This window comes from Macaca nemestrina, chromosome 5 (genome assembly GCF_043159975.1).
Source record: "Macaca nemestrina isolate mMacNem1 chromosome 5, mMacNem.hap1, whole genome shotgun sequence".
Lineage (NCBI taxonomy): Eukaryota > Metazoa > Chordata > Mammalia > Primates > Cercopithecidae > Macaca > Macaca nemestrina.
The window spans coordinates 165,836,734-165,862,150 of NC_092129.1; the positions used below are offsets into that span (position 1 = coordinate 165,836,734).

The window sequence follows — 25,417 nt, forward strand, 5'->3', positions numbered from 1 at the left end:
CTGTAATCCCAGCACTTTGGGAGGCCAAGGCAGGCGGATCACTTGAGGTCAGGAGTTTAAGACCAGCCTGGCCAACATGGTGAAACCCCATCTCTACTAAAAATACAAAAATTAGCCGTGTGTGGTGGCAAGTACCTGTAATTTCAGCTACTAGGGAGGCAGAGACAGGAGAATTCGCTTGAACCCGGGAGGGCATAGGTTGCAGTGAATCAAGATCGTGCCACTGCACTCCAGCCAGGGCAACAGAGCGAGACTGTGTCTCAAAAAAAAAGATTGTAGTTGAGAGAGAGGGAACATAGAGAAGATAATATTATCTGTTTTTAGGGGTTTCCCCCCCCCAAGATTAAGTAGAGTAATGCATATATAGTTTATCCATAGTGCAGAATAAATATGGGCAACTCTTTTGTGTGTGTGATTGTGATTTGTCATGCTTAGACTTGTGTTGGGATAAAATAGTTCGTTGTATATTAATCATCTCCCAAAAACAATTTTTAATTGGTGATACCAAATACATTAATTTTCCTCTAATATTATTAAGGGAGTATAGGGGAAGTAGAGAGATGGGATGGGATAGCATTGAATCTCATCAATATGTGTACTTTTGCTTTCCTTTGTAACAGCCACCAAAAAAGACAGCCAAAAGAGAAAAACCTAAACAGAAAGCTACTTCTAAAAGTAAAAAATCTGTGAAAAGTGCCAATGTTAAGAAGGCAGATAGCAGCACCACCAAGAAGAATCAAAACAGTTCCAAAAAAGGTACGTTAGAAATAACATTAATCAGCAACTTTAAAGATACAGCATATATTAATGTGTTGTACATAGTATTTAAGTGTGTGGGGGAAACAGGTAAATTGCAGAGAACATTGCGAGGAGAAGTAATACAGGTTGAACATCCCTTATCTGAAATGCTTGGGACAGGAAGTGATTCAGATTTTGATAAATATATATATGGGGGGGGGGATCTTGGAGATGGGACCCAGTCTAAACATGAAATTCATTCATGTTTTATATTCATCTCACATAGCCTGAAGGTAGTTTAATATTTTAGCTAAATAAATTATTTATTGCAGTGATGCCATTACAGCTCACTGCAGCCTTGAACTGCTGGACTCAAGCGAGTCTCTTACCTTGGCCCCCCCAGAGCACTTGGATTATAGGCTTGGACCACTACCCTTGGCCTGAAACCAAGTTTTGACTGCGACCCGTCAGTGAGGTCGGGTGTGGAATTGTCTCCTGGTGGTGTCATGTTGGTGCTCTAAAAAGCTGGATTTTGGAACATTTCAGATTTTGGATTTTTTGATTAGGGATGCCCAACCTGTATACCAGTTTTTTTATAGTTTTTGATATTTCAAATTGACATAAAATTTGTATGCATGTTTTATAGGTAACCTATAGAGTAGTGATTTATAATTTTTTTGATCCAACACCCCTTTGAGAATCTGTTGAAAGCTTAAAATTCATCTCAACCTTTGTTAAATATTAATTTACTATGTAAGAAAAATTATTATATTACTTTTAGAAAGTGAGTCTGAGGATAGTTCAGATGATGAACCTTTAATTAAAAAGTTGAAGAAACCCCCTACAGATGAAGAATTAAAGGAAACAATAAAGAAATTACTGGCCAGTGCTAACTTGGAAGAAGTCACAATGAAACAGATTTGCAAAAAGGTAATTAGACAAGTGTTTAGATTATTTTGCTTTTACTAGAAAAATTCTTTCACTTATCTCTTAATTTGAAGCTAAATACTTAATGTGCATTCACTTATTGAAGAAATACTTGCCAGATCTCCTTACAGGTGCTGGGATACCACTTTAAATAAAATAGTCAAAGTTTTTGTCCTGATGGGTTTATTTTTATAAATAACATTAGAATGAATAAAATTGGAGTGAATAAAATTAAAGTGATACATTCCAAACCACATAGGAAACTTTCTTTTTCTGATCTGGAGGTTGTTTCTATTGATGCATCCTTAGTTTATGTTAGTTTAAAGAAGCAGAATCTCATGAACCGCCTTATTCTCTTGTTAGTGTGATAAATGAGCTGTTATAGATTAGGTTCTTAACTCAGACTTCTGTGGCATTTTTCTAATATTTCTAATACTTGTTAGGAAATAAAGTGGCCTAGTCTTGAATATGATTCCAAGGGATTCTATGGAAATTTTAGAAACTTGTCTGTTGCGGTAAAATAAAATTACAATTTGGAATGTACTGAAAGTGAAATAGTCTATGCTTTTTTAAAGGACATTGATTATTATTTTGTTTATTCATTCACCATTAATTGATTCTCTACTACATTTCAGGCACTGGGCTAAATGTTACAGCTAGAAGCTGGATGTGGTGGCTCACGCCTGTAATCCCAGCACTTTGATAGGCTGAAGCAGGAGGACTGCTTGAGGCCAGGAGTTCAAGACCAGCCTGGGCAGCATAGTGAGATCCCATCTCTACCAAAAAAAAATTTTTTTAATGTTACAGGTGGAACCAGAGAAGCCATTACTTGGCTTTTAAGAGGAGCTTACAGTCTAGTGGGATAGAAAGAGATAAGTATTTTAGTAATTAAAATATTGTAAGTGAGGGCCGTGTTAGGAGAATATGGAAGGTGCTGCAGCACCACGGAACAAGCACCCTACTTGAGGCTGGGGGAATCTGGAAAAGCATCTTGGAAGAGCTCTTAACTGAATTTCCTAGTGGACCATCACCCATTCCATACAGTTGAGGAACAGTAGTAACACATTAACCAAAATGATAATTGCAAGGAATAGTATTAGTTCAACATGTCTCAAGACTAGGATTAGAAAGAAGTCCTCACAGAAGTTAGGAGAAAATACTAGAGTTTTGCAGATCTTAAATATGCCATGTTAAAGTTTCAGTTTCTTCCTGAAATAAATGAGGAATTGAGAGGCTGTGTAGATTATTGAGAGAGATTTAGCAGGGGCATAAGATGTATTTTTGTTTTTTTAAAATTATCCTGGAAACATTAAGAACAATGGAATGGCAAAGGATGAGATGAGAGAAGCAGGACACCCAGTTATGTCATCATTAAAATGACAGTGTGAAGTGAGGAGGAAGTCAAAGAGAAACTAGTTCTGTTCATTAGAAGGATTTTTGTGAATACCTTCATGTAATTTTTTAAAAGGGATTATTAACATGGAGAGGTCAGGTGAGAAGGACCTGACCTTTTTTGGAGTCTGCAATTAGGAGACGATGACCTAGGGTGGTAAAAGCAAGAGTTAATGAATAGTGAGGAAAATGAACAAAGTAAATCTTCTGTTTCAAGCAGCTGTCTTTGGAAGGAAAATAGGTAAATGGGGTAGGTGACAAAGTATTTTTAATGGGCAGTAGGGGTGGAGGGGAGAAAGCATTTTGGTGGGAAAGGAGAAGTTACAGGAGAGTTGAAGGGTGGTCCTGTGGAGGCAAAGAAAATTAAGTACCATTGATGAATCCAGATAAAACTGGAGGGGAAAGAGCTGTCAGAAAATTGAAGGAATTCATAATAACGGCTTTTTTGGCTGTGATAGGAGTGTCAGACACTTAAATAAGGAGGTGAAACTGCCATTGGTGGGCATGAAAGGAGAGCCTGACTGGGAGGTTTTGGGGGAGGAGCCTTTGGAGGTGAATACCATGAACTGAAAATGGGACCCGCCTCTTCAAAGCTGCTTTCCCACAGCAATCTGTAGTCTAGGCTTAACCATAGAAGAATGAGTAGTTAGACCAATTCAGGATTGGGGTTTTGCAGAGAAAGAACAAGAGACAAACAATTTTTTTTATTTTTCTTATTTTTATACTTTAAGTTCTAGGGTACATGTGCACAACGTGCATGTTTGTTACATATGTATACATGTGCCGTGTTGGTGTGCTGCACCTGTCAACTTGTCATTTACATTAGGTATATCTCCTAATGCTATCCCTCCCCCATCCCCCGACCCCATGACAGACCACGGTGTGTGATGTTCCCCTTCCTGTGTCCAAGTGTTCTTATTGATCAGTTCCCACCTATGAGTGAGAACATGTGGTGTTTGGTTTTCTGTCCTTATGATAGTTTGCTCAGAATGATGGTTTCCAGCTTCATCCATGTCCCTACAAAGGACATGAACTCATCCTTTTTTATGGCTGCGTAGTATTCCATGGTGAATACGTGCCACATTTTCTTAATCCAGTCTATCATTGATGGACATTTGGGTTGGTTCCAAGTCTTTGCTATTGTGAATAGTGCCACAATAAACATATGTGTACATGTGTCTTTATAGTAGCATGATTTATAATCCTTTGGGTATATACCCAGTAATGGGATGGCTGGGTCAAATGGTATTTCTAGTTCTAGATCCTTGATGAATTGCCACACTGTCTTCCACAATGGTTGAATAGTTTACAGTCCCACCAACAGTGTAAAAGCGTTCCTATTTCTCCACATCCTCTTCAGCACCTGTTGTTTCCCGACTTTTTAATGATCGCCGATCTAACTGGTGTGAGATGGTATCTCACTGTGGTTTTGATTTGCATTTCTCCGATGGCCAGTGATGATGAGCATTTTTTCATGTATCTCTTATCTGCATAAATGTCTTCTTTTGAGAAGTGTCTGTTCATATCCTTTGTCCACTTTTTGATGGGGTTGTTTGATTTTTTTCTTGTAAATTTAAGTTCTTTGTATATTCTGGATATTAGCCCTTAGGTAGGTAGATTGCAAAAATTTTCTCCCATTCTGTAGGTTGCCTGTTCACTCTGATGGTAGTTTCTTTTGCTGTGCAGAAGCTCTTTAATTAGATCCCATTTGTCAATTTTGGCTTTTGTTTTCATTGCTTTTGGTGTTTCAGACAAGAAGTCCTTGCCCATGCCTGTGTCTTGAATGGTATTGTCTAGGTTTTCTTCTAGGGTTTTTATGATTTTAGGTCTAACATTTAAGTCTTTAATCCATCTTGAATTAATTTGTGTATAAGGTGTAAGGAAGGGATCCAGTTTCAGCTTTCTACATATGTCTAGCCAGTTTTCCCAGCACCATTTATTAAATAGGGAATCCTTCCCCCATTTCTTGTTTTTGTCAGGTTTGTCAAAGATCAGATGGTTGTAGATGTGTGGTATTATTTCTGAGGGCTCTGTTCTGTTCTATTGGTCTATATCTTTGTTTTGGTACCAGTACCATGCTGTTTTGGTTACTGTAACCTTGTAGTATAGTTTGAAGTCAGATAGCGTGATGCCTCCAGCTTTGTTCTTTTTGCTTAGGATTGTCTTGGCAGTGCAGGCTCTTTTTTGGTTCTGTATGAACTTTAAAGTAGTTTTTTCCAATTCCGTGAAGAAAGTCATTGGTAACTTTATGGGGATGGCATTGAATCTATGAATTACCTTGGGCAGTATGGCCATTTTCATGATATTGATTCTTCCTATCCATGAGCATGAAATGTTCTTTCACTTGCTTGTGTCCTCTTTTATTTTGTTAAGCAGTGGTTTGTAGTTCTCCTTGAAGAGGTCCTTCACATCCCTTGTAAGTTGGATTCCTAGGTATTTTATTCTCTTTGAAGCAATTGTGAATGAGTGTTAACTCATGATTTGGCTCTCTCTTATTGGTGTATAGGAATGCTTGTGATTTTTGCACATTGATTTTGTATCCTGTGATTTTGCTGAAGTTGCTTATCAGCTTAAGGAAATTTTGGGCTGAGACGATGGGGTTTTCTAAATATTCAATCATGTCATCTGCAAACAGGGACAATTTGACTTCTTTTCCTAACTGAATACCCTTTATTTCTTTCTCTTGCCTGATTGCCCTGGCCAGAACTTCCAACACTATGTTGAATAGGAGTGGTGAGAGAGGGCATCCCTGTCTTGTGCCAGTTTTCAAAGGGAATGCTTCCAGTTTTTGCCCATTTGGTATGATGTTGGCTGTGGGTTTGTCATAAATAGCTCTTATTATTTTGAGATACATTCCATCAATACCGAATTTATTGAGAGTTTTTAGCATGAAGGGCTGTTGAATTTTGTCAGAGGCCTTTTCTGCATCTATTGGGATAATCATGTGATTTTTGTCTTTGGTTCTGTTTATATGATGGATTATGTCATTGATTTGCGTATGTGCAACCAGCCTTGCATCGCAGGGATGAAGCCCACTTGATCATGGTGGATAAGCTTTTTGATGTGCTGCTGGATTCGGTTTGCCAGTATTTTATAGAGGGTTTTTGCATCGATGTTCATCAGGGATATTGGTCTAAAATTCTCTTTCTTTGTTATGTCTCTGCCAGGCTTTGGTATCAGGATGATACTGGCCTCATAAAATGAGTTAGCGAGGATTCCCTCTTTTTCTATTGATTGGAATAGTTTCAGAAGGAATGGTACCAGCTCCTCTTTGTACCTCTGGTAGAATTCGGCTGTGAATCCGTCCAGTCCTGGACTTCTTTTGGTTGGTAGGCTATTAATCATTGCCTCAATTTCAGAACCTGTTATTGGTCTATTCAGGGATTCAACTTCTTCCTGGTTTAGTCTTGGGAGGGTGAATGTGTCCAGGAATTTATCCATTTCTTCTAGATTTTCTAGTTTGTGTAGAGGTGTTGGTGGTATTCTCTGATGGTAGTTTGTATTTCTGTGGGATCAGTGGTGATATCCCCTTTATCATTTTTATTGCATCTCTTTGATTCTTCTCTCTTTTCTTCTTTATTAATCTTGCTAGCAGTCTATCAATTTTGTTGATCTTTTCAAAAAACCAGCTTCTGGATTCATTGATTTTTTTTTTTGGAAGGGTTTTTTGTGTCTCTGTCTCCTTCAGTTCTGCTCTGATCTTAGTTATTTCTTGCCTTCTGCTAGCTTTTGAATGTGTTTGCTCTTCTCTAGCTCTTTTAATTGTGGTGTTAGGGTGTCAATTTTAGATCTTTCCTGCTTTCTCTAGTGGGCATTTAGTGCTATCAATTTCCCTCTACACACTGCTTTAAATGTGTCCCAGAGATTCTGGTATGTTGTGTGTGTGTTCTCATTGGTTTCAAAGAACATCTTTATTTCTGCCTTCATTTCGTTATGTACCCAGTAGTCATTCAGGAGCAGATTGTTCAGTTTCCATGTAGTTGAGCGGTTTTGATTGAGTTTCTTAATCCTGAGTTCTAGTTTGATTGCACTGTGGTCTGAGAGACAGTTGGTTATAATTTCTGTTCTTTTACATTTCCTGAGGAGTGCTTTACTTCCAACTATGTGGTCAGTTTTGGAATAAGTGTGATGTGGTGGCGAGAAGAATGTATATTGTGTTGATTTGGCGTGGAGAATTCTATAGATATCTACTAAGTCCACTTGGTGCAGAGCTGAATTTAATTCCTGGATATCCTTGTTAACTTTCTGTCTCGTGGATCTGTCTAATGTTGACAGTGGGGTGTTAAAGTCTCCCATTATTACTATGTGGGAGTCTAAATCTCTTTGTAGGTTTCTAAGGACTTGCTTTATGAATCTGGGTGCTCCTGTATTGGGTGCATATATATTTAGGATAGTTAGCTCTTCTTGTTGAATTGATCCCTTTACCATTATGTAATAGCCTTCTTTGTCTCTTTTGATCTTTGTTGATTTAAAGTCTGTTTTATAAGAGGCTAGGATTGCAACCCCTGCTTTTTTTTGTTTTCCATTTGCTTGGTAGATCTTCCTCCATCCCTTTATTTTGAGCCTATGTGTGTCTCCGCATGAGATGGGTCTCCTGAATACAGCACACTGATGGGTCTTGATTTGCCAGTCTGTGTCTTTTAATTGGAGCATTTAGCCCTTTTACATTTAAGGTTAATATTGTTATCTGTGAAATTGATCCTGTCATTATGATGTTAGCTGATTATTTTGCTCGTTAGTTGATGCAGTTTCTTCCTAGCATGGATGGTCTTTACAGTTTGGCATGTTTTTGCAGTGGCTGGTACTGTTGTTCCTTTCCATGTTTACTACTGCCTTCGGGAGCTCTTGTAAGGCAGGCCTGGTGGTGACAAAATCTCTCAGCATTTGCTTGTCTGTGAAGGATTTTATTTCTCCTTCACTTACGAAGCTTAGTTTGACTGGATATGAAATTCTGGGTTGAAAATTCTTTTCTTTAAGAATGGTGAATATTGGCCCCCACTCTCTTCTGGCTTGCAGAGTTTCTGCCGAGAAATCCGCCGTTAGTCTCATGGGCTTCCCTTTGTGGGTAACCTGACCTTTCTCTCTGGCTGCCCTTAACATTTTTTCCTTCATTTCAACTTTGGTGAATCTGACAATTATGTGTCTTGGAGTTGGCGTTCTTGAGGAGTATCTTTGTGGCGTTCTCTGTATTTCCTGAATTTTTGAATGTTGGCCTGCCTTGCTAGGTTGGGGAAGTTCATAATATCCTGAAGAGTGTTTTCCAACTTGGTTCCATTCTCCCTGTCACTTTCAGGTACACCAATCAGATGTAAATTTGGTCTTTTCACATAGTTCCATATTTCTTGGAGGCTTTGTTAGTTTCATTTTACTCTTTTTTTCTCTAAATTTCTCTTCTCGCTTCATTTCATTCATTTGATCTTCCATCACTGATACCCTTTCTTCCAGTTGGTCAAATCAGCTACTGAAGATTGTGCATGCATCACGTAGTTCTTGTGCCATGGTTTCAGCTCCATCAGGTCATTTAAGGACTTCTCTACAATGGTTATTCTAGTTAGCCATTTGTCTAATCTTTTTTCAAGGATTTTAGCTTCTTTGTGATGGGTTCAAACATCCTCCTTTAGCTTGGAGAAGTTTGATGGTCTGAAACCTTCTCTCAACTCATCAAAGTCATTCTCCGTCCAGCTTTGTTCCATTGCTGGCGAGGAGCTGCGTTCCTTTGGAGAAGTGCCGCTCTGATTTTTAGAATTTTCAGCTTTTCTGCTCTGGTTTCTCCCCATCTTGTGGTTTTGTCTACCTTTGGTCTTTGATGATGGTGACATACAGACGGGATTTTGGTGTGGATGTCCTTTCTGTTCATTAGTTTTCCTTCTAACAATCAGGACCCTCAGCTGCAGGTCTGTTGGAGTTTTCTGGAGGTCCACTCCAGACCCTGTTTGCTTGGGTATCACCAGCGGAGGCTGCAGAACAGTGAATATTGCAGAACAGCAAATGTTGCTGCCTGATCTTTCCTCTGGAAGCTTCGTCTCAGAGGGGCACCAGGCCATGTGAGGTGTCAGTCAGCCCCTACTGGGAGGTGCCTCCCAGTTAGGCTCCTCGGGGGTCAGGGACCCACTTGAGGAGGCAGTCTGTCCATTCTCAGATTTCAAACTCTGTACTGGGAGAACCTCTCTTCTAAGCTGTCACACAAGGACATTTGAGTCTGCAGAAGTTTCTGCTGCCTTTCATTCAGCTATGTCCTGCCCCCAGAGGTGGAATCTACAAAGGCAGGCAGGCCTCCTTGAGCTGAGGTGGGCTCCACCCATTTCAAGCTTCCTGGCGGCTTTGTTTACCTACTCAAGCCTCAGCAATGGTGGGCGCCCCTCCCCCAGCCTCACTGCCGCCTTGCAGTTAAGATCTTAAGACTACTGTGCTAGCAATGAGCAAGGCTGTGTGGGCGTGGGACCCTCCAAGCCAGGCACGGGATATAATCTCCTGGTGTGCCATTTGCTAAGACTGTTGGAAAAGCACAGTATTAGGTTGGGAGTGACCCGATTTTCTAGGTGGTGTGTGTCATGGTTTCCCTTGGCTAGGAAAGGGAATTCCCTGACCCCTTGCACTTCCTGGGTGAGGCGATGCCTCGCCCTGCTTCGGCTCATGCTGGGTGGGCTGCATCCACTGTCCTGCACCCACTGTCTGACACGCCCCAGTGAGATGAACTCAGTACCTCAGTTGGAAATGCAGAAATCACCCATCTTCTATGTCACTCACGCTGGGAGCTGGAGACTGGAGCTGTTCCTATTCGGCCATCTTGGAACCTCCCGGGCAAACAATTAGAGTAATTTAAATGATCGACCATATTTTAGAGGGTTGGCATACTATATAGTCTGTGGACCAAACCATTCTATCTTTGTTGCCTGGTTTTGTAAGCAAAATTTTATTGTAATACAGCCACATCTACTCATTTAACTGTTGTCTACGCATAGTTGAGTAGAAACTGACTGGCAAAGTTGAAACTCTCTGTACCATCTAGCCCTTTACAGAAAAAGTTGCTGACCGTGAACTATACAGCGGAAGTAAAGCCTGCAGGGTTCTTACAGACTGTGAGCTTATAGTCAGGATTTGAATCAAGCAGCAAGTATAATAGGACTGAGAAAATTGACAAAAGGGAGAAATTTAGAGTCAAATTTTAGTAGTAGAGGACTCTTGAGACCACCTGGGTCTTAGGATTTAACTTTAGGGAGGGACTGAGCAGTGGAGTAGAGGAAGCAGTTCATTGTGTTTCAGGTTGTGGAATCGTAGGTGGGGTGTTGGATGATAACAAGGGTTGGAGAATAAAGAAGCTTTCTCTAAAAGACACTTAGCAAATGACTTGCCAATGTAAAGAACTGAGTTCACTTATCTGAGATCTATCTAGATGGGTTTTCTTTACCCATGATTGTTGGGGTTTTTTGTTTTTGAGACAGGGTCTTCTTGCTCTGTGGTCCAGGCTGGAATGCAGTGACACTAACACAGCTCACTACAACCTCAACCTTCTGGGCCCAAGCCATCCTCCTGCCTCAGTAGCTGGGACTACAGGCATGCATCACCATGCCTGACTAATTTTTCAATTTTTTGTAGACACAGGGTCTCGCCAGGTTGCCTGAGGCTGGTTTCGAATTCCTGGGCTCAAGCGATCTTCCCACCTAGGTTTCCCAGAATGTTGGAATTACAGGCGTGAGACATCACATGTGGCTTGTTTATTGTTAATTCATCCCAAACTCTCAGCCTGAACGCACTGAGAATGTTTGCACGCTAGTTTTCCACATCATATACAATATTATTAAAATACTCATTTGGAATACAGTTCCATGTGGGTGAACCAGAGTACAGTTGGGATGGTTGTGGCTATTTGAATGTAGCAGATTTCCTGCTTTTATTCAAAGACAATATTACTGGATATTAAAATCTGCTTTTAACATCATTTTTCCTTTTCACTATACATAGGTCTATGAAAATTATCCTACTTATGATTTAACTGAAAGGAAAGATTTCATAAAAACAACTGTAAAAGAGGTAAATATTTCAATCTTTCAAGTTTGACTTTAGAAATATAAAACAAAAATAATTACATAAAATACTCCATATTTTTCAAAATATTCATGTCACTAAATACATTTGATTCTCACATTTCTTCATAATAGGGAAGTTATTTTTTCTCATTCCCACTTTAAAGCTTAAAATTAAAGTTTGAACAGTTAGTGATAAGATCTGAACTCAGATTATGATGTGGCCTCCTGGTGTACCTGGGTAGCTGGGCATCTCAAAGTTGCTCTCACAGATACTTGAGGAAGTTCCTGTCTACCAGGCAAAGGTGAGGGGAAGATCAGCAGGTAGCTATAATTCTGTATTGAGCTCAACTGGTTTTTGAAGGACAAAATAGTAAAATAGATGTGGAAAAAATGGGATAAAGGTTTATGATTTATGGCAAAATGTTTCTCTTTCATTACAGCTAATTTCTTGAGATAGAGGACAGAGAAGATGACTCGTTCCCATAGATTCAAAGATCTGATTTATACCATTATACCAGCAAAGAGAATGTATTTCCTTTTCTAAATCCTTGTTAAGCAACATTAGAACTTACTGCTGACCTTTTTATCTTGAGTGTTATGTGAATTTGAGTTTGCTATTTTAAATTGCATTTCTATGCCATTTTTAGTTTAAAATCTTGCATGGCATTAATTGTTCCTTGCTTTTATAGTTGTATTTTGTACATTTTGGGTTTCTTTATATAAGGTCATAGATTCTTGAACTGTTGTGGTTTTTAGTGCGCTTAATATTAGCTTAAGGCATACTTTTAATCAAGTAGAACAGAAACTATTATGACTGGGATTTATACACACAGAGATTGGGTATTTAGTATATGAAATATTTTGAATACACATCTCTGTCAGTGTGAAAATTCAGCAGCAGTGTGTCCATCATATTAAAAATATACAAGCTACAGTTGTCCAGATGACTGAATTGGAACTTTCCTCGCATGTGTATATATGTCAGATTGTTAGCATGACAAAAGTGACAGATGTTATTTTTGTATTTTTAAAAAACAATTTGTTGTATATAAAGTTTTTTTATTTCTTTTGTGCAGACCACTTTTTAAACTCACATAGGTAGGTATCTTTACAGTTGTAGACTATGGAATGTCAGTGTTCAGCCAGACAGTATGATGGAGCATGGAAAGTCAATTCAGTGATGGAACACTGAAGGAACAGACAGTTATCCTGCTTTGCTCGAAAGTGTCATCAATTTGTAATTTTAGTATTAACTCTGTAAAAGTGTCTGTAGGTACGTTTTATATTAAGGACAGACCAAAAATCAACATATCAAAGCTTCAAAAACTTTGGGAAAGGGTGGGATTAAGTACAAGCACATTTGGCTTATAGTAAATGAACCGATTTTTATTAACTGCTTTTGCCCATATAAAATACTGATATTTACCAGAAACCTAGCCACCTTCATGATTACGATTAAAGTACCAGATTATAATGCCAGAATATAATGTGCAAGTAATCGTGGATATCTCTGACAAAGTGTGTCTCAAAAATAATATACTTTTACATTAAAGAAATTTAATGTTTCTCTGGAGTTGGGGCTCTGGCTTTTAAAGTTTGTCTAATCAGTGTTGATTCTAGATGATCAACACAACGGACCACTCCTGAATGAGACTAATTTTGTCTTTCAATTTACTGTCTTAAATCAGTTTATTAAATCTGAATTTTAAAACATGCTGCTTATGACAGAATGACACATTTGATGTACCAATTAAGTGTTGAAAAATATCTTTGCATCATAGAACAGAAATATATATGTTGAATGTTAACAGGTATTTTCACAGGTTTGACTTGTTTGATAGTTACTCAGACACTAGGGAAAGGTAAATAGAAGTGAACAAAATAAGCAACTAAATGAGATCTAATAATTGGCCTTCGATTTTAAATATTTGTTCTTATAAACCTTGTCAATAAAATTAATCTAAATCACTGGTGTTTTAAGTCTCTTGCATTTGATGTCTTATAGGTTATATAGCATTTCCTTCCCTATGGTGAATCATTCTGAAAGGGGATTTTTAAATTGATTCAGCCGTGTAACCTATACAATTTGGAGCACTCTTGTGATAATGGAGCATTTTCTTGGAGTGACTTCACAAAACAATAATGAAGGTTAATTTTCTGACCATTTACTATAAAGAAGAAAAGTAGTGATGCATAGAGTATTTGGAAGTGAGGAAATGGAGCTGTTCTGTATAAAAGTTCTTGATGAGTGTGTACACTTATTAAATGGATGTATCACCACTACAGTACAGAGTACATTTGAAAGTCTAGTTTTTTATTAAGTAGTTTTACACAACCAGCTATTCATGAACTGTAGTTAGAACATGGTAAATTTGTATATTTACTGCTACTCAATTACAAAATCTTCAGATGGCATTGAAAAAACATATCCAAAGTAACACAAGAAAAAAGTTGCACGGCTCCTTAAACAAAAAATCAAATGAAGTATGTCACTTGATAGGAACTTTAAAACACACATTTACCATACTTTAAAGCAGGCTTTCCCTACTTGTAGCACAGTTCAAGTGCCTAGAAACTAACATAATAATTTACTGTTAACCATTTCAAACTTAACATTTTACATTTATCACTTTAAAACACATGCTGTCTAAACATTTTAATACATGATACTTTAAAGCAGAATACTTGCCAGTCAGTACCAATGAGTCTCACAACAAATAACCTAAGTATCAGAGTTGTCTTCTTTGAGACATACAGCTGTTAGCTTGTTTTTGGACCATACTTCGGAGGGGCGGGCGGTGGGGGATGTGTCTTAAATGCCTGAGGTTCACTGCACATTCTTTGTGTGTTAGGTATTTACTCGTTATAAACTGACCTACTTTTAATTTTTAAAATATTCAATATTTTGAAGTCTCTTTAAAGTCACATTTACTCCCTTTTTTTAAAGCAAACCAATATAATTATTGTTCAAAAACAAAAGCATATTTCTAACCTGTATACTGAAGTTTCTTGGCAAAATAGGCATCCTGAAGACCCTGAAACCAGTGTTTATTTTAGAAGGAGATATTATTAAACTGTTTTCTGCCATGAGCGTTTTTAAAAAAAGGAAAGTGAATACTTGCCATGTTCTTAGGCCTTTAAAATATGGCTTCTAAAATGTGCTATTGACCAGGAGAGCTCACATTTTTCTGCAGTTTTCCAGTGGACCTGCCTATGGAATACTGTAAAGAAAAGTCTGCAAAAATATTTCTAGCGATTGAATCAGTTCTTTTAAATAAAAGAAGGGGAGAGGGGCTTTGATTAAATTATTCTGACAAGTTTTTTTGCTAGTGGTTGCCAAAATTAAGGATAAACTGTCCTATCACCCAAATTTGGCTTTAAGAAAAAGGTATATTCTGTGTCTATAGTGTGGGGCCCACACTATCTGTGCTCCGTTCTCAATGATGCAATACCTATCTGGAAACTTGACTGTTTTGCCAATGGGTGCACAAATCTAAAACATTTTATCACAAAAGATACTTGAATTTAAATTTCTTTTGAACACCCAATGGGAGGAAATATGTACAATATAAAATACTAGAAGCTTCATTTTACTGTCAACTGGAGTTTGTGCTGTATCCAAAAAAAGTTCTATCTAAATTTTAAGTAAAAGCTCAATCTTGGAGCTATATAAAAAATATTAAGGCTCATTGGTAAAGATATTGATAAATTGTCACAGAAGAAAAACATGGCTTTATCTGGTTTTTAAATGATTCCTGCTTGATTGACTTGGTTTTTCAGTGTATGAAAATTGATCAGCCATACAAAATGTGAAATCTAAAGGGAACTTCCAGCCATGGAACAATCATATCCACGGCCTCAACTGAAACTTATATTCTGCTTTATTCTGAAATCCAGACTTTCAGCAGTAGTTGAACCTATGGAAAATGCAATTAAATCTAAGTGCTTATAAGGATTTTTGGAGTCAGTGCTTTCAGAGTGATGAAATAGGTTTACATTATCATATCATCTTAGAAACATTTCAGTTTTGCTATGTAGAGAGGGTTTTTTCCCATCTTATAAAACTGAGGTTTAATATGTGATTCAAATTGTCCCATCTGGGGTACAGAAGAAAGCTGGGTCCACCGAATTCTTAAAATGCTGCAATCTTGCTTGCTTCTCGAACGCCACTCAAATATGCCCCTGTAACAGTTTGTGGAAAATGCCTGTTTGTTGCCTGTAAAACATAATTACATAATTGGAGATCATGCATAAAGAATTGAGTCGATATCAAAAGGTAAACAAGCTTAGACTTTATCCGGTCTAACAAAGATTTGTGCCACTCCTATGCGCTCATATTCACACTCACCCATCGTAACACTGGAACTTTTCTGGTTATCTAGCCATGCATTGTCAAATTCACTCGTGTATGCTATCTTGAAGTACTATGCAGCACTCTTTAAAATACTAAGTATCTATATGTGACAGGTACTAGAGTTAAGAATAATTAAGACACAATCCCTCCCATCAGACAAGTAATGTAGCTGGTACAATCACAGGTGAAACAAGTACAAAAGATGAAAGGCAATTCAGCCAAGCCGCAGATAGAGTTTTGCTAGATAGGTAGAAAAAATGGGTAGAGAATTAAGTTACTCAAAGGCTAGACCAGGGACCATAAGTTCAGTAAGAAAAAGACCAAATGTGAGTGAGGGCTGTTGGATTGGGAGGAAGTAAAACGACTTAATGACAGTAGAACCTCACTCAAGGAATGGCTGGGGTGGGAATACAGTAAGTGAACCAGGAGGATAGGGGAGGACAGGATAGGAGGAACCCTAAATTGGTGATTTAAGTAATTATGACAAGGTCTGAGATGTGGCTGTGGAAAGGGGTAGCTGAAGAGGAGCTGAACAGACGACAGAAAATGGAGGATAAGAAATGTAGAGGTGAAGTTAAGTGCAGTCACCTAAACTGACGCCTGGGTAGAAGGGAAAACATCCAGGGGCCAAAGGCTTCAATGAATGGAGGAGTGATTACGTCAGCAGGAATACAGTGACTAGTCACGGGGAGAAAGTGGCAGTGAGGGAAAGAAGCCTCAGAAATAGGTTTTTAGAAGGCGGCGAGGTAGGCTGGGCACGGTGGCTCATGCATGTAATCCCAACACTGGGAGGCCGAGGCAGGCAGATCATCTGAGGTCAGGAGTTTGAGACCAGCCTGACCAACATGATTAAACCCTATCTCTACTAAAGAAATAAAAAAATTAGCCGGGCACAGTGGCGCACATCAGCTGAGGCAGAATCGCTTGAACCCAGGAGGCGGAGGTTGCAGTGAGCCAAGATTGCGCCACTGCACTCCAGCCTGTGCGACAGAGCGAGACTCCATCTCAAAAAAAAAGAAAGGCAAGATGATAATTGCATCAAAGCAGCAGAGGAAAGCAAGACGCCATCTAGGCCATGTTCATAACCCTAAGGCACGGCAGCCTGAAACAGCTGTCTCTCAGAAGCTGCTGGCATTTGTTGTCTGGCATGCAGCCTTTGTCTCCTTTCCACAGAGTAAGGTCTTCATAGGCCAAGGAGTCATCAAAATCATCTGGTTTTCAGATGTCATTATTGTGTTTTGTTTTGAAAGGGTCTCTGTCTCCCAGGCTGGAGTGCAGTGGCGTGATCTTGGCTCACTGCAACCTCCTCCTTCCAGGTTCAAGCGATTCTTCTGCCTCAGCGTCCTGAGTAGCTGGGACTACAGGTGCCCGCCACCATGCCCGGCTAATTTTTGTATTGTTAGTAGCAACAGGGTTTCACCATGTTGGCCAGGCTCTTCTCAAACTCCTGGCCTCAGGTGATCCACCTGTCTCAGCCTCCCAATGTGGTGGGATTACAGGCGTGAGTCATCACACCTGGCCGATGTTATACTTCTGTAAACAAAAACATTAACTATATTTTAGATGAAACAATGAGATGTGTACTTCCAAACCATATTAGACAAAGTAGGAACACAGGTGAAAGAGTGGTAACAGTTCATTTTAAGTTTGGGGTTGGGGGCAGGGGTTTTAACAACAAAAAGCAAACCAATTCATCCCAAAGAATTCTTAGAAAATCTCAGTCATGGCCGGGCGCGGTGGCTCAAGCCTGTAATCCCAGCACTTTGGGAGGCCGAGACGGGCGGATCACGAGGTCAGGAGATCGAGACCATCCTGGCTAACACGGTGAAACCCCGTCTCTACTAAAAAAAATACAAAAAACTAGCCGGGCGAGGTGGCGAGCGCCTGTAGTCCCAGCTACTCGGGAGGCTGAGGCAGGAGAATGGCGTAAACCCAGGAGGCGGAGCTTGCAGTGAGCCGAGATTGCGCCACTGCACTCCAGCCTGGGTGACAGAGCGAGACTCCGTCTCAAAAAAAAAAAAAGAAAAAAAAAATCTCAGTCATTGGAAGTATGAGGAACCATGGAGGCAGAGGTTAGCAAGGGGTAAAAACAGGATTGGCTTAAAGACTATAGAGAACAATTATTAATACGTCCCTCACCAGATTCCCCATTGACCGGCTGCAACTCCTCAGAGATGTGACTTAGAGATCAGGGGGAAGCACCAAATAAAATGGGGATGAAGTGAAATGAAGCCTTCATAACTAACAATGAAGCTTCCAGTGCCCACAATGCCAGGGGCTGAGCTTCCACCACACAGGAAACTAACTGTTCCCAGATAGACAGTGATATTTGGGAATCTGGCCATTGGTTGATAAGCTTGCTGGAGCTTTCACAAAGATTTAAAAAAAAAAATGCCTCGCTCAAATCTAAGCCGACAGTGACGGATCAGGGATTTGGACATGTAGCAGGCAAAGACTACAGCACACAAAATAGGAACTCTGAGACTCTGAGGAAACCAGGGAGGGAGGGAGCAGAAAAGCAAAAACATCCAAAGCTTTAAAACCTTAGAAGCAAGTTATAACAAGAGGATGCTACCAAAAAGGAACATTCTGCAAACAAGAAAGTGCTCATAAAGTAAAAGCCAAAATTTTAAAAGTCAATTAGAGAGTTGGACGATTTTAAAATCTCCCCCAAAAGTAGAGAAAGAGATGAATAATAGCAAAGAGGAAAAATCAGATGGTCAATTAAAAAGTTCCAAGATACGGAACAGAATTTCTAGAAAGAAAGAAAAACTCATCTTTATTTGAGCAGATAAATAAGAAAATGAAGTAAAAGGATCAGAAATCAGAATAGCAAAACATTTTTCAACAGAAGTAAATCAAGAAAGAGGGATCCTGGAAATAAAGGCCCAGTGATGGAGAGTGATTTTAACAAAGAGAGACCCCGGCCGGGCGCGGTGGCTCACAAGCCTGTAATCCCAGCACTTTGGGAGGCAGAGGCGGGCAGATCATGAGGTCAGGAGATCGAGACCATCCTGGCTAACACAGTGAAACCCCGTTTCTTTATTTTTTTTTGAGACGGAGTCTTGCTCTGTCGCCCAGGCTGGAGTGCAGTGGCCGGATCTCAGCTCACTGCAAGCTCCGCCTCCCTGGTTCACGCCATTCTCCTGCCTCAGCCTCCCGAGTAGCTGGGACTACAGGCGCCTGCCACCTCGCCCGGCTAGTTTTTTTGTATTTTTTTAGTAGAGACGGGGTTTCACCATGTTAGCCAGGATGGTCTCGATCTCCTGACCTCGTGATCCGCCCGTCTCGGCCTCCCAAAGTGCTGGGATTACAGGCTTGAGCCACCGTGCCCGGCCAAAACCCCGTTTCTACTAAAAATACAAAAAATTAGCTGGGTGTGGTGGCAGCGCCTGTAGTGCCAGCTACTCAGGAGGCTGAGGCAGGAGAATGGCGTGAACCCGGGAGGCAGAGCTTGCAGTGAGCCGAGATTGCACCGGCCTAGGTGACAGAGCGAGACTCTGTCTCAATAAAATAAAATAAAATAGAGAGACCCAGGAGGACACTCTGCAGTCATCTCAGAGGTCAACCAGTGTGGACCAGAGCAGAGGGAAGAGGACTCAGGAAGGGGACATTTCAGGGACTGGAGCTAGCAGGCCAGCTCAGACAGTGTCAACTGTAAATGAGAGACAAACGCAGGGTATGGGAGACATGGGGAGAGGTACAAAGGAATTAAGCTAATGACCAAAGGAGCCATTATAACTACCAAGAAAACAGAAAACTGTGTAAGAAGGTATCAATGGACACCTCCTTGGCTCGGCAGTAAACAACATTTACACAGCCACGTAAATAAATACTGACACCAATTTAATGAAAAGTGTGAAATAACCATGTTGAGCAAATGGTGCAGACACTGAACAGGCTAAGTCTTTAACCCAATAGGGAGGCAGTCAATAATGTCTGTGTAATGTTAAATCAGAAGATGACTCATAGGCCGGGCATGGTGGCTCACACCTATAATCCTAACACTGGGAGGCTGAGGTGGGAGGGCTGCTTAAGGCCACAGGTTTGAGGCCAGCCTGGGCAACACCACAGACCCCGTCTCTACAAAAAATTTTTTTTAAAAACTAGCCAGGCTTGGTGGCACATGCCTGCAGTCCCAGCTACTTGGGAGGCTGAGGTGGGAGTGTCGCCTGGGAGTTTGGGGCTGCAGTGAGCTGCGATGGCACCACTGCACTCCAGTCCGAGCCACAGAGCGACCCTGTCTCAAAAAAACGAAAAAGAAAAAGAGATGCAATATAAAGACTTTCAAAATATGAAGTGAAGTCCAGAAGGAGTAGCTGGAAGGTTAAAAACGGCTGCCTCTGGGAGCAAGAAGAGGACGGTGAGAAGGCTTCTGCTGTCTGTGGTCATAAGACTTTTGACAGTATTTGAATTGGTTTTTGAACTCTGGGCAGATATCATTTGAGATGAAAAAGAAATCAAAATACAAGTACTTGGGTTTGGAATCAAGATCCATACCTCACCAGCAAAAAAGATGGTTCCCTGAATGTCTTCGGCAATGATATCGTAGGCCTCCCCACTTCCACCTGTCTTCACAAAACTGTATGCCATCTGGATCCATGGGTCTGTGCTCCACCGGGTGACAAAATACTTTGTGGGATCTGGGACCTCCTGTGTCCAATAGAAAGGAATGATGAAGTAGAATCAAGAAGGGACGTAGACATGGTGCAACCCAACTCGTACATTTTGCCCCCTGCCCATTCCTGTATCATTCTGAAACAGTTCTCAAGATGTTCCTCCTGCTGCCTTTAAATCTACCCAGGCCGGTATCTGCATATTATCCTCTCTCTCCTGCCCCCGCCCACACACACTTCCCTCACTTCTATACCTCCTCCTTCTGCCCGGGACACACACTCGCTCTACTGGGGGCTATCACCCATGGCTAAGAGTTTGGGCCTTCCCTTTTCCATCGGGTGGCAGCAGAAAGGAGTCTCTGGCCCAAGAAGAAAAGGGAAAGGTGGAGTCTCAGGATCACAGGCTGGAATTCTCAACAGGGTTCTCCACAAAACAGTGATACCAGGGTATGTTTCACATTCACTCAATTTAAAATATAGCAGTCCCTCTTCTCTGCCAGGAATATGTTCCATGACCCGCAGTGGATGCCTGAAACCATGGACAGGACCGATACTATACATACTATGTTTTTTCCTATTCATACGTATGATAAAGTTTCATTTATACATTAGGTACCGAGATTAATGACAATAATAATAGAACAATTATAACGCTATACTGAAATAAAAGGTATGTGAACATGGCTCTGATAACAGATGACCCTTGAGTGACTAAAGGGCAGGCAACATCTTCAGTGTGGAGGTACTGGACACGCTCTTCAGAACGGTGCATGACTGAAAACTTAGGAATCTATTTCTGGAATTTTCCATCAAATATTTTCAGACCTTGGGCTACCACAGTAACTGAAACCACGAAAGCAAAGCCTCGAGTAAGAGAGAATGACTGTAATTTGTCAACTGGCCTCCAACAAGCATCACCATGAATAATATTTCTATAGAAACGGTATGCTAAGTTCCAAACAACTAATGTAAAAAACAAACTTTTGAACAAAAACTCCAACCAAGGGATTGCATCACTAGATAGATCCTCTCATATAAATTAGCAACAAGGCCGGCCACACAGTGGCTCAGAGCGCCTGTAATCCCAGCACTTTGGGAGGCCGAGGTAGGCCGATCACTTGAGGTCAGGAGTTCGAGACCAGTCAGGCAAACATGGTGAAACCCTGTCTCTACTAAAAATACTGAAAATACAAAATAAAACATACAAAAATTAGCCGGGTGTGGTGGAGCACGCCCGTAATCCCAGCCTACTCGGGAGGCTGAGGCAGGAGAATCGCTTGAACCCAGGAGGCGGAGGTTTGCCGTGAGCCAAAATTGTGCCACTGCAATCCAGCCGGGGTGAAAGAGACTCCGTCTCAAAAATAAATAAATTAAAATGAAATAAAATAAGCAACATATCTGAATGCCCTTTTCTCTTTAATTTATGTAACTTTTGAGTCATTTCACTTCTATTTCTGCTCCTTTATTTGAAAAAGACATAGGCCATGGCCATTTACAAATCTCTAGAGATGGTGAGATTTAGTACACTGGCGAACAAAGTATCCTGAGCTCCTTGGAGAAAAGAGACTATCTCCATGTGTGGGGTATTTAAAAAAGCTGGACAAGGCTCCTCTGAAAAGGAAAGCTGTAGTCAAAGCTTGTAGGGCTTCAGTAAATATAGAATTCATGTAGAAAATACTGAGCCTTTTATATCCTTACCAAAAAAAAAAAAAAAAGGAAGTGTGTATGATGTGAGAAGAAAAAAAGGAAGACAATTGTGTAAAAAAGGGCACAGGGCACTGTTACAGGCAGAATCATGTCCCCCTCAAATTCCTACGTGGACACCCTGACCCTCAGAATGTGACTGTATTTCGTGACAGGGTCTCCAACGGGTAATTACTTTAAAGTGAGGTCGCCAGGGTGAGCCTTAATCTAATCTGATTGGTGTCCTCATAAGAAGAGGAGATGAGGACACAGACACACACAGAGGGAAGCCCATGTGAGGACACAGGGAGAAGATGGCATCTACCAGCCAAGCAGAGAGGACCTAGGAGAAACCAACCCTGCCGACACCTTGGTCTCAGGCTTCCAGCCTCCAGAACTGTGAGGAATGTTTCTGTTGTCTAAGGCAGCCAGTCTGTGGTGCTCTGTGATGACAGCCCTCAGTGCTGAGGTGGGCAGTGGGACTGTGAAAGAAAGAAGACTGTGGCCTCTGCCTTCCTTCCCGTGATTCTCAGTGACGCTGGCTGCCTGGGCTTCCACATCTGCTCTGTATAGCAAGCATGGCTTGCCCCTTTCAGGGAGGGCTTTCTCTCTCTCACCTGCTCCTTGAACAGCTCCCGGAGCGTGGCCATGCACTGCTGCAGCACCTGTTTGTCGTCCAGGGTCCTCACGGACGCGACAGCCTCCCCAGCAATCACAGACATCAGCACGCTGTGCTTCTTCTGGAGACATGAAAGGGAAAAAAGCAGAAAGTCTCTGAGTGCTCAGCTCCCACAGATAAGGGCCTCACTTTTTTTTTTTTTTTTTAATCGAGACAAGAGTTTTGCTATGTCACCAGGCTGGAGTGCAATGGCGCAATCTTGTCTCACTGCAACCTCTGCCTCCTGGGTTCAAGTGATTCTCCTGCCTCAGCCTCCTGAGTAGCTGGGATTACAGGCATCTGCCACCATGCCCGACTAATTTTTGTATTTTCAGTAGAGACAGGGTTTCACCATGTTGGCCAGGCTGGTCTCAAACCCCTGACCTCAGGTGATCTGCCCACCTCGGCCTCCCAAAGTGCTGGGATTACAGGCATGAGCCACTGTGCCCGGCCAAGAGCCCCACTCTCACGAGTTAAATTTCACTATTTCTGGCTGCCCCTTATCCTCATGTCACTCGCCAGTCCATTTTCCTCGCAAACACACATTATTTATCCATCTATTCATTATTCATCCATCTATTGCTTCCTGCTGGGGGGAAAAAAAAAAAACACTAAGAAATGTAAATAGCAAATTTAGGGTTCCCTTGGCTGTTCACTGATTAAAGCTTGCTTCAGAAGAAGTAGAAAGAGATGGAGAAGGAAAATCTCCAGATAAAACAATGAAAAAAAAAGAACCCTCAAATGGTAAAGAAAATCTGCCCTCAGCTCCTATGTCCTTTTAAGACAAAGTTTCTTGAAATTGAAAGTCAGAAACACCTGTGATTCTTTTGCGTGGCAGCGCCATGACGGCAGGGAAAGTGACCACCACCATCCAGCTCTGGGTATGCCATTCTCCTCTCTCCTTCCTTCCCTCAGCTCTCACATCTGTTGACACTCACATCCTCCCTCACCAATCATACACCCCTTCCCAGTTCCCTAGAGGGCCCTAACAGAGGAAGTTCCAAGCACCACTCATTTTCTCTGCTGTCTCCAACTTCACCTAAGAGGAACTCCCCTAGAGCCTGAAATGACAGTTTCCACAAGCATCCAATTCATGTCTCAGGGAGCAACATGAGGACTTCAAGAAGACAAGACATGGCCAGGTGCAGTGGCTCACGCCTGTAATCCCAGCACTTTGGGAGGCCAAGGCTGGCAGGTCACGAGGTCAGAAGACCATCCTGGCCAACATGGTGAAACCTGATCTCTACTCAAAATACAAAAATTAGCTGGGTGTGGTGGTGGGCACCTGAAATCCCAGCTACTCGGGAGGCTGAGCCAGAAGAAAGGCTTGAACCCAGAAGGGGGCGGTTACAGTGAGCCGAGATTGTGCATTCCACTGCACTCCAGCCTGGTGACAGAGGAAGACTGTCTCCACAAAAAAAAAAAAAAAAAAAAAAAAAAAAAAAGCCATGGCAAATACTGGGGCTCCTTTCCTATAGGAAAATGTCCAGTCCAAGTGTCCTCCCAGAATATAAACATAGACTAAGGGTCTCCACAATGTTCGTTAGTTCCTGAGTTTGATAGGTGAGTAATTATCACATCAAGTTCTAAACTTTAAGACGGAAATTCAAACCACAGTTCACGAATGCTTTTACCTGGGGATCCATGTCATAGAACACAGCAAAAAGCCCTCGCTTGCTGGCACTGGGAGGAACGTGACCAAAAAAGTCAGCCCCTTGAACTTTACTGTCCCAAAATCTATATGGAAATTGTAAGGCAATCTGCAAAGTGAGCAAAAGAAAGATGGTTATGTGTCTGTTGTCACAAAACCACACGCAATCTCTAAGCAGCGAGCTGTAGCTCTACTCTCACACACACACACTGCCCGAAAGAACAAACCCAAGTACCGCTCTTTCCATTTTCCTCACCTCCTTTTCTCCTTGTGAACTCCTTGCTTTTTTCTTTTCTTTTTTTTTGGTGGGGGGAGGTGGTTTGAGATGGAGTTTTGCTCTTGTTGCCTAGGTGGGAGTGCAATGGAGCAATCTTGGCTCACTGCAGCCTCCACCTTCCAGGTTCAAGTGATTCTCCTGCCTTAGCATCCCAAGTAGCTGGGATTACAGGCGCACACCTCCACACCCAGCTAATTTTGTATTTTTAGTAGAGACAAGATTTCACCATGTTGGTCAGGATGGTCTCTAACTCCTGACTTCAGATGATCCACCCTCCTCAGCCTCCCAAAGTGCTGGGATTACGGGTGTGAGCCACCGCGCCCAGCCCAGCTCCTTCCTTTGATGCCACTCAGTTCCATTCCCATGGATAATGGAACTCACTGGCAGCCTACAAGCTAGTCTGAAGATGCCCAGCATTCCTAAGACTCACTCCTGGGCATATGTCCCTAAGTTAAACTCTCACTACTCATAGGTGTGTCAGAATCTGCCGCAGCACTGGCACATTCTGCTACAGGAGATATTAAAGGCAGGAGAAATAAACCACTGTCCTCACTGGGGCCAACGAGTGGAAAGCAGCCAAGAAAGCAAGCACAAGGGGGGAAAAAAAGAGATAAAAGAATTGCTTATCCCAAATTCAAATTCTGAATAACAAGATTCTTTTTTTTTTTTTTTTTTTTTTTTTTTGAGACGGAGTCTGGCTCTGTGGCCCAGGCTGGAGTGCAGTGGCCGGATCTCAGCTCACTGCAAGCTCCGGCCTCCTGGGTTCACACCATTCTCCTGCCTCAGCCCCCCAAGTAGCTGGGACTACAGGCGCCCGCCATCTCGCCCGGCTAGTTTTTTTGTATTTTTTTAGTAGAGACGGGGTTTCACCGAGTTAGCCAGGATGGTCTCGATCTCTTGACCTCGTGATCCACCCGTCTCGGCCTCCCAAAGTGCTGGGATTACAGGCTTGAGCCACCGCGCCCGGCCACAAGATTCTTTCTCCTAAAGTCAAAACCCACAGACCTCAGCCAGCTCTGCTCCTTTCGTTTTGATATTCTTTTGTGTTCTTCATCAACAATTACTCAAATGACAAGGAAATCTTTGAATTTTAT

General features: G+C 41.5%; 2 protein-coding genes across 4 annotated transcripts in view; one reads left to right on the top strand and one right to left on the bottom strand.

Annotated features, from left to right (window-relative positions):
• Positions 1–13,052, top strand: part of LOC105482498 (DEK proto-oncogene) — a 39,984-nt gene extending 26,932 nt beyond the window's left edge. Inside the window, exons 8-11 of the mRNA XM_011742638.2 lie at positions 621–756; positions 1,520–1,668; positions 11,020–11,088; positions 11,525–13,052. Coding sequence (XP_011740940.2) covers positions 621–756; positions 1,520–1,668; positions 11,020–11,088; positions 11,525–11,536 — 366 coding nt within the window. The 3' untranslated portion in view covers positions 11,537–13,052. The remainder of the gene's footprint in view (positions 1–620; positions 757–1,519; positions 1,669–11,019; positions 11,089–11,524) is intronic.
• The window catches only part of LOC105482499 (lysine demethylase 1B), a 70,377-nt gene continuing 56,661 nt past the window's right edge, over positions 11,702–25,417 (bottom strand). For 2 of the 3 annotated variants that reach the window (XM_071097578.1, XM_071097580.1), the window contains 4 exons: positions 24,030–24,155; positions 22,355–22,477; positions 19,939–20,091; positions 11,702–15,300 (listed from right to left, as the gene is read on the bottom strand). In XM_071097578.1, the coding sequence (XP_070953679.1) occupies positions 15,217–15,300; positions 19,939–20,091; positions 22,355–22,477; positions 24,030–24,155 (486 nt within the window). In that variant the 3' untranslated portion in view covers positions 11,702–15,216. Of the gene's footprint in view, positions 15,301–16,800; positions 16,972–19,938; positions 20,092–22,354; positions 22,478–24,029; positions 24,156–25,417 lie in introns of those variants that run through there. The other variant, XM_071097579.1, reaches the window with a different exon arrangement.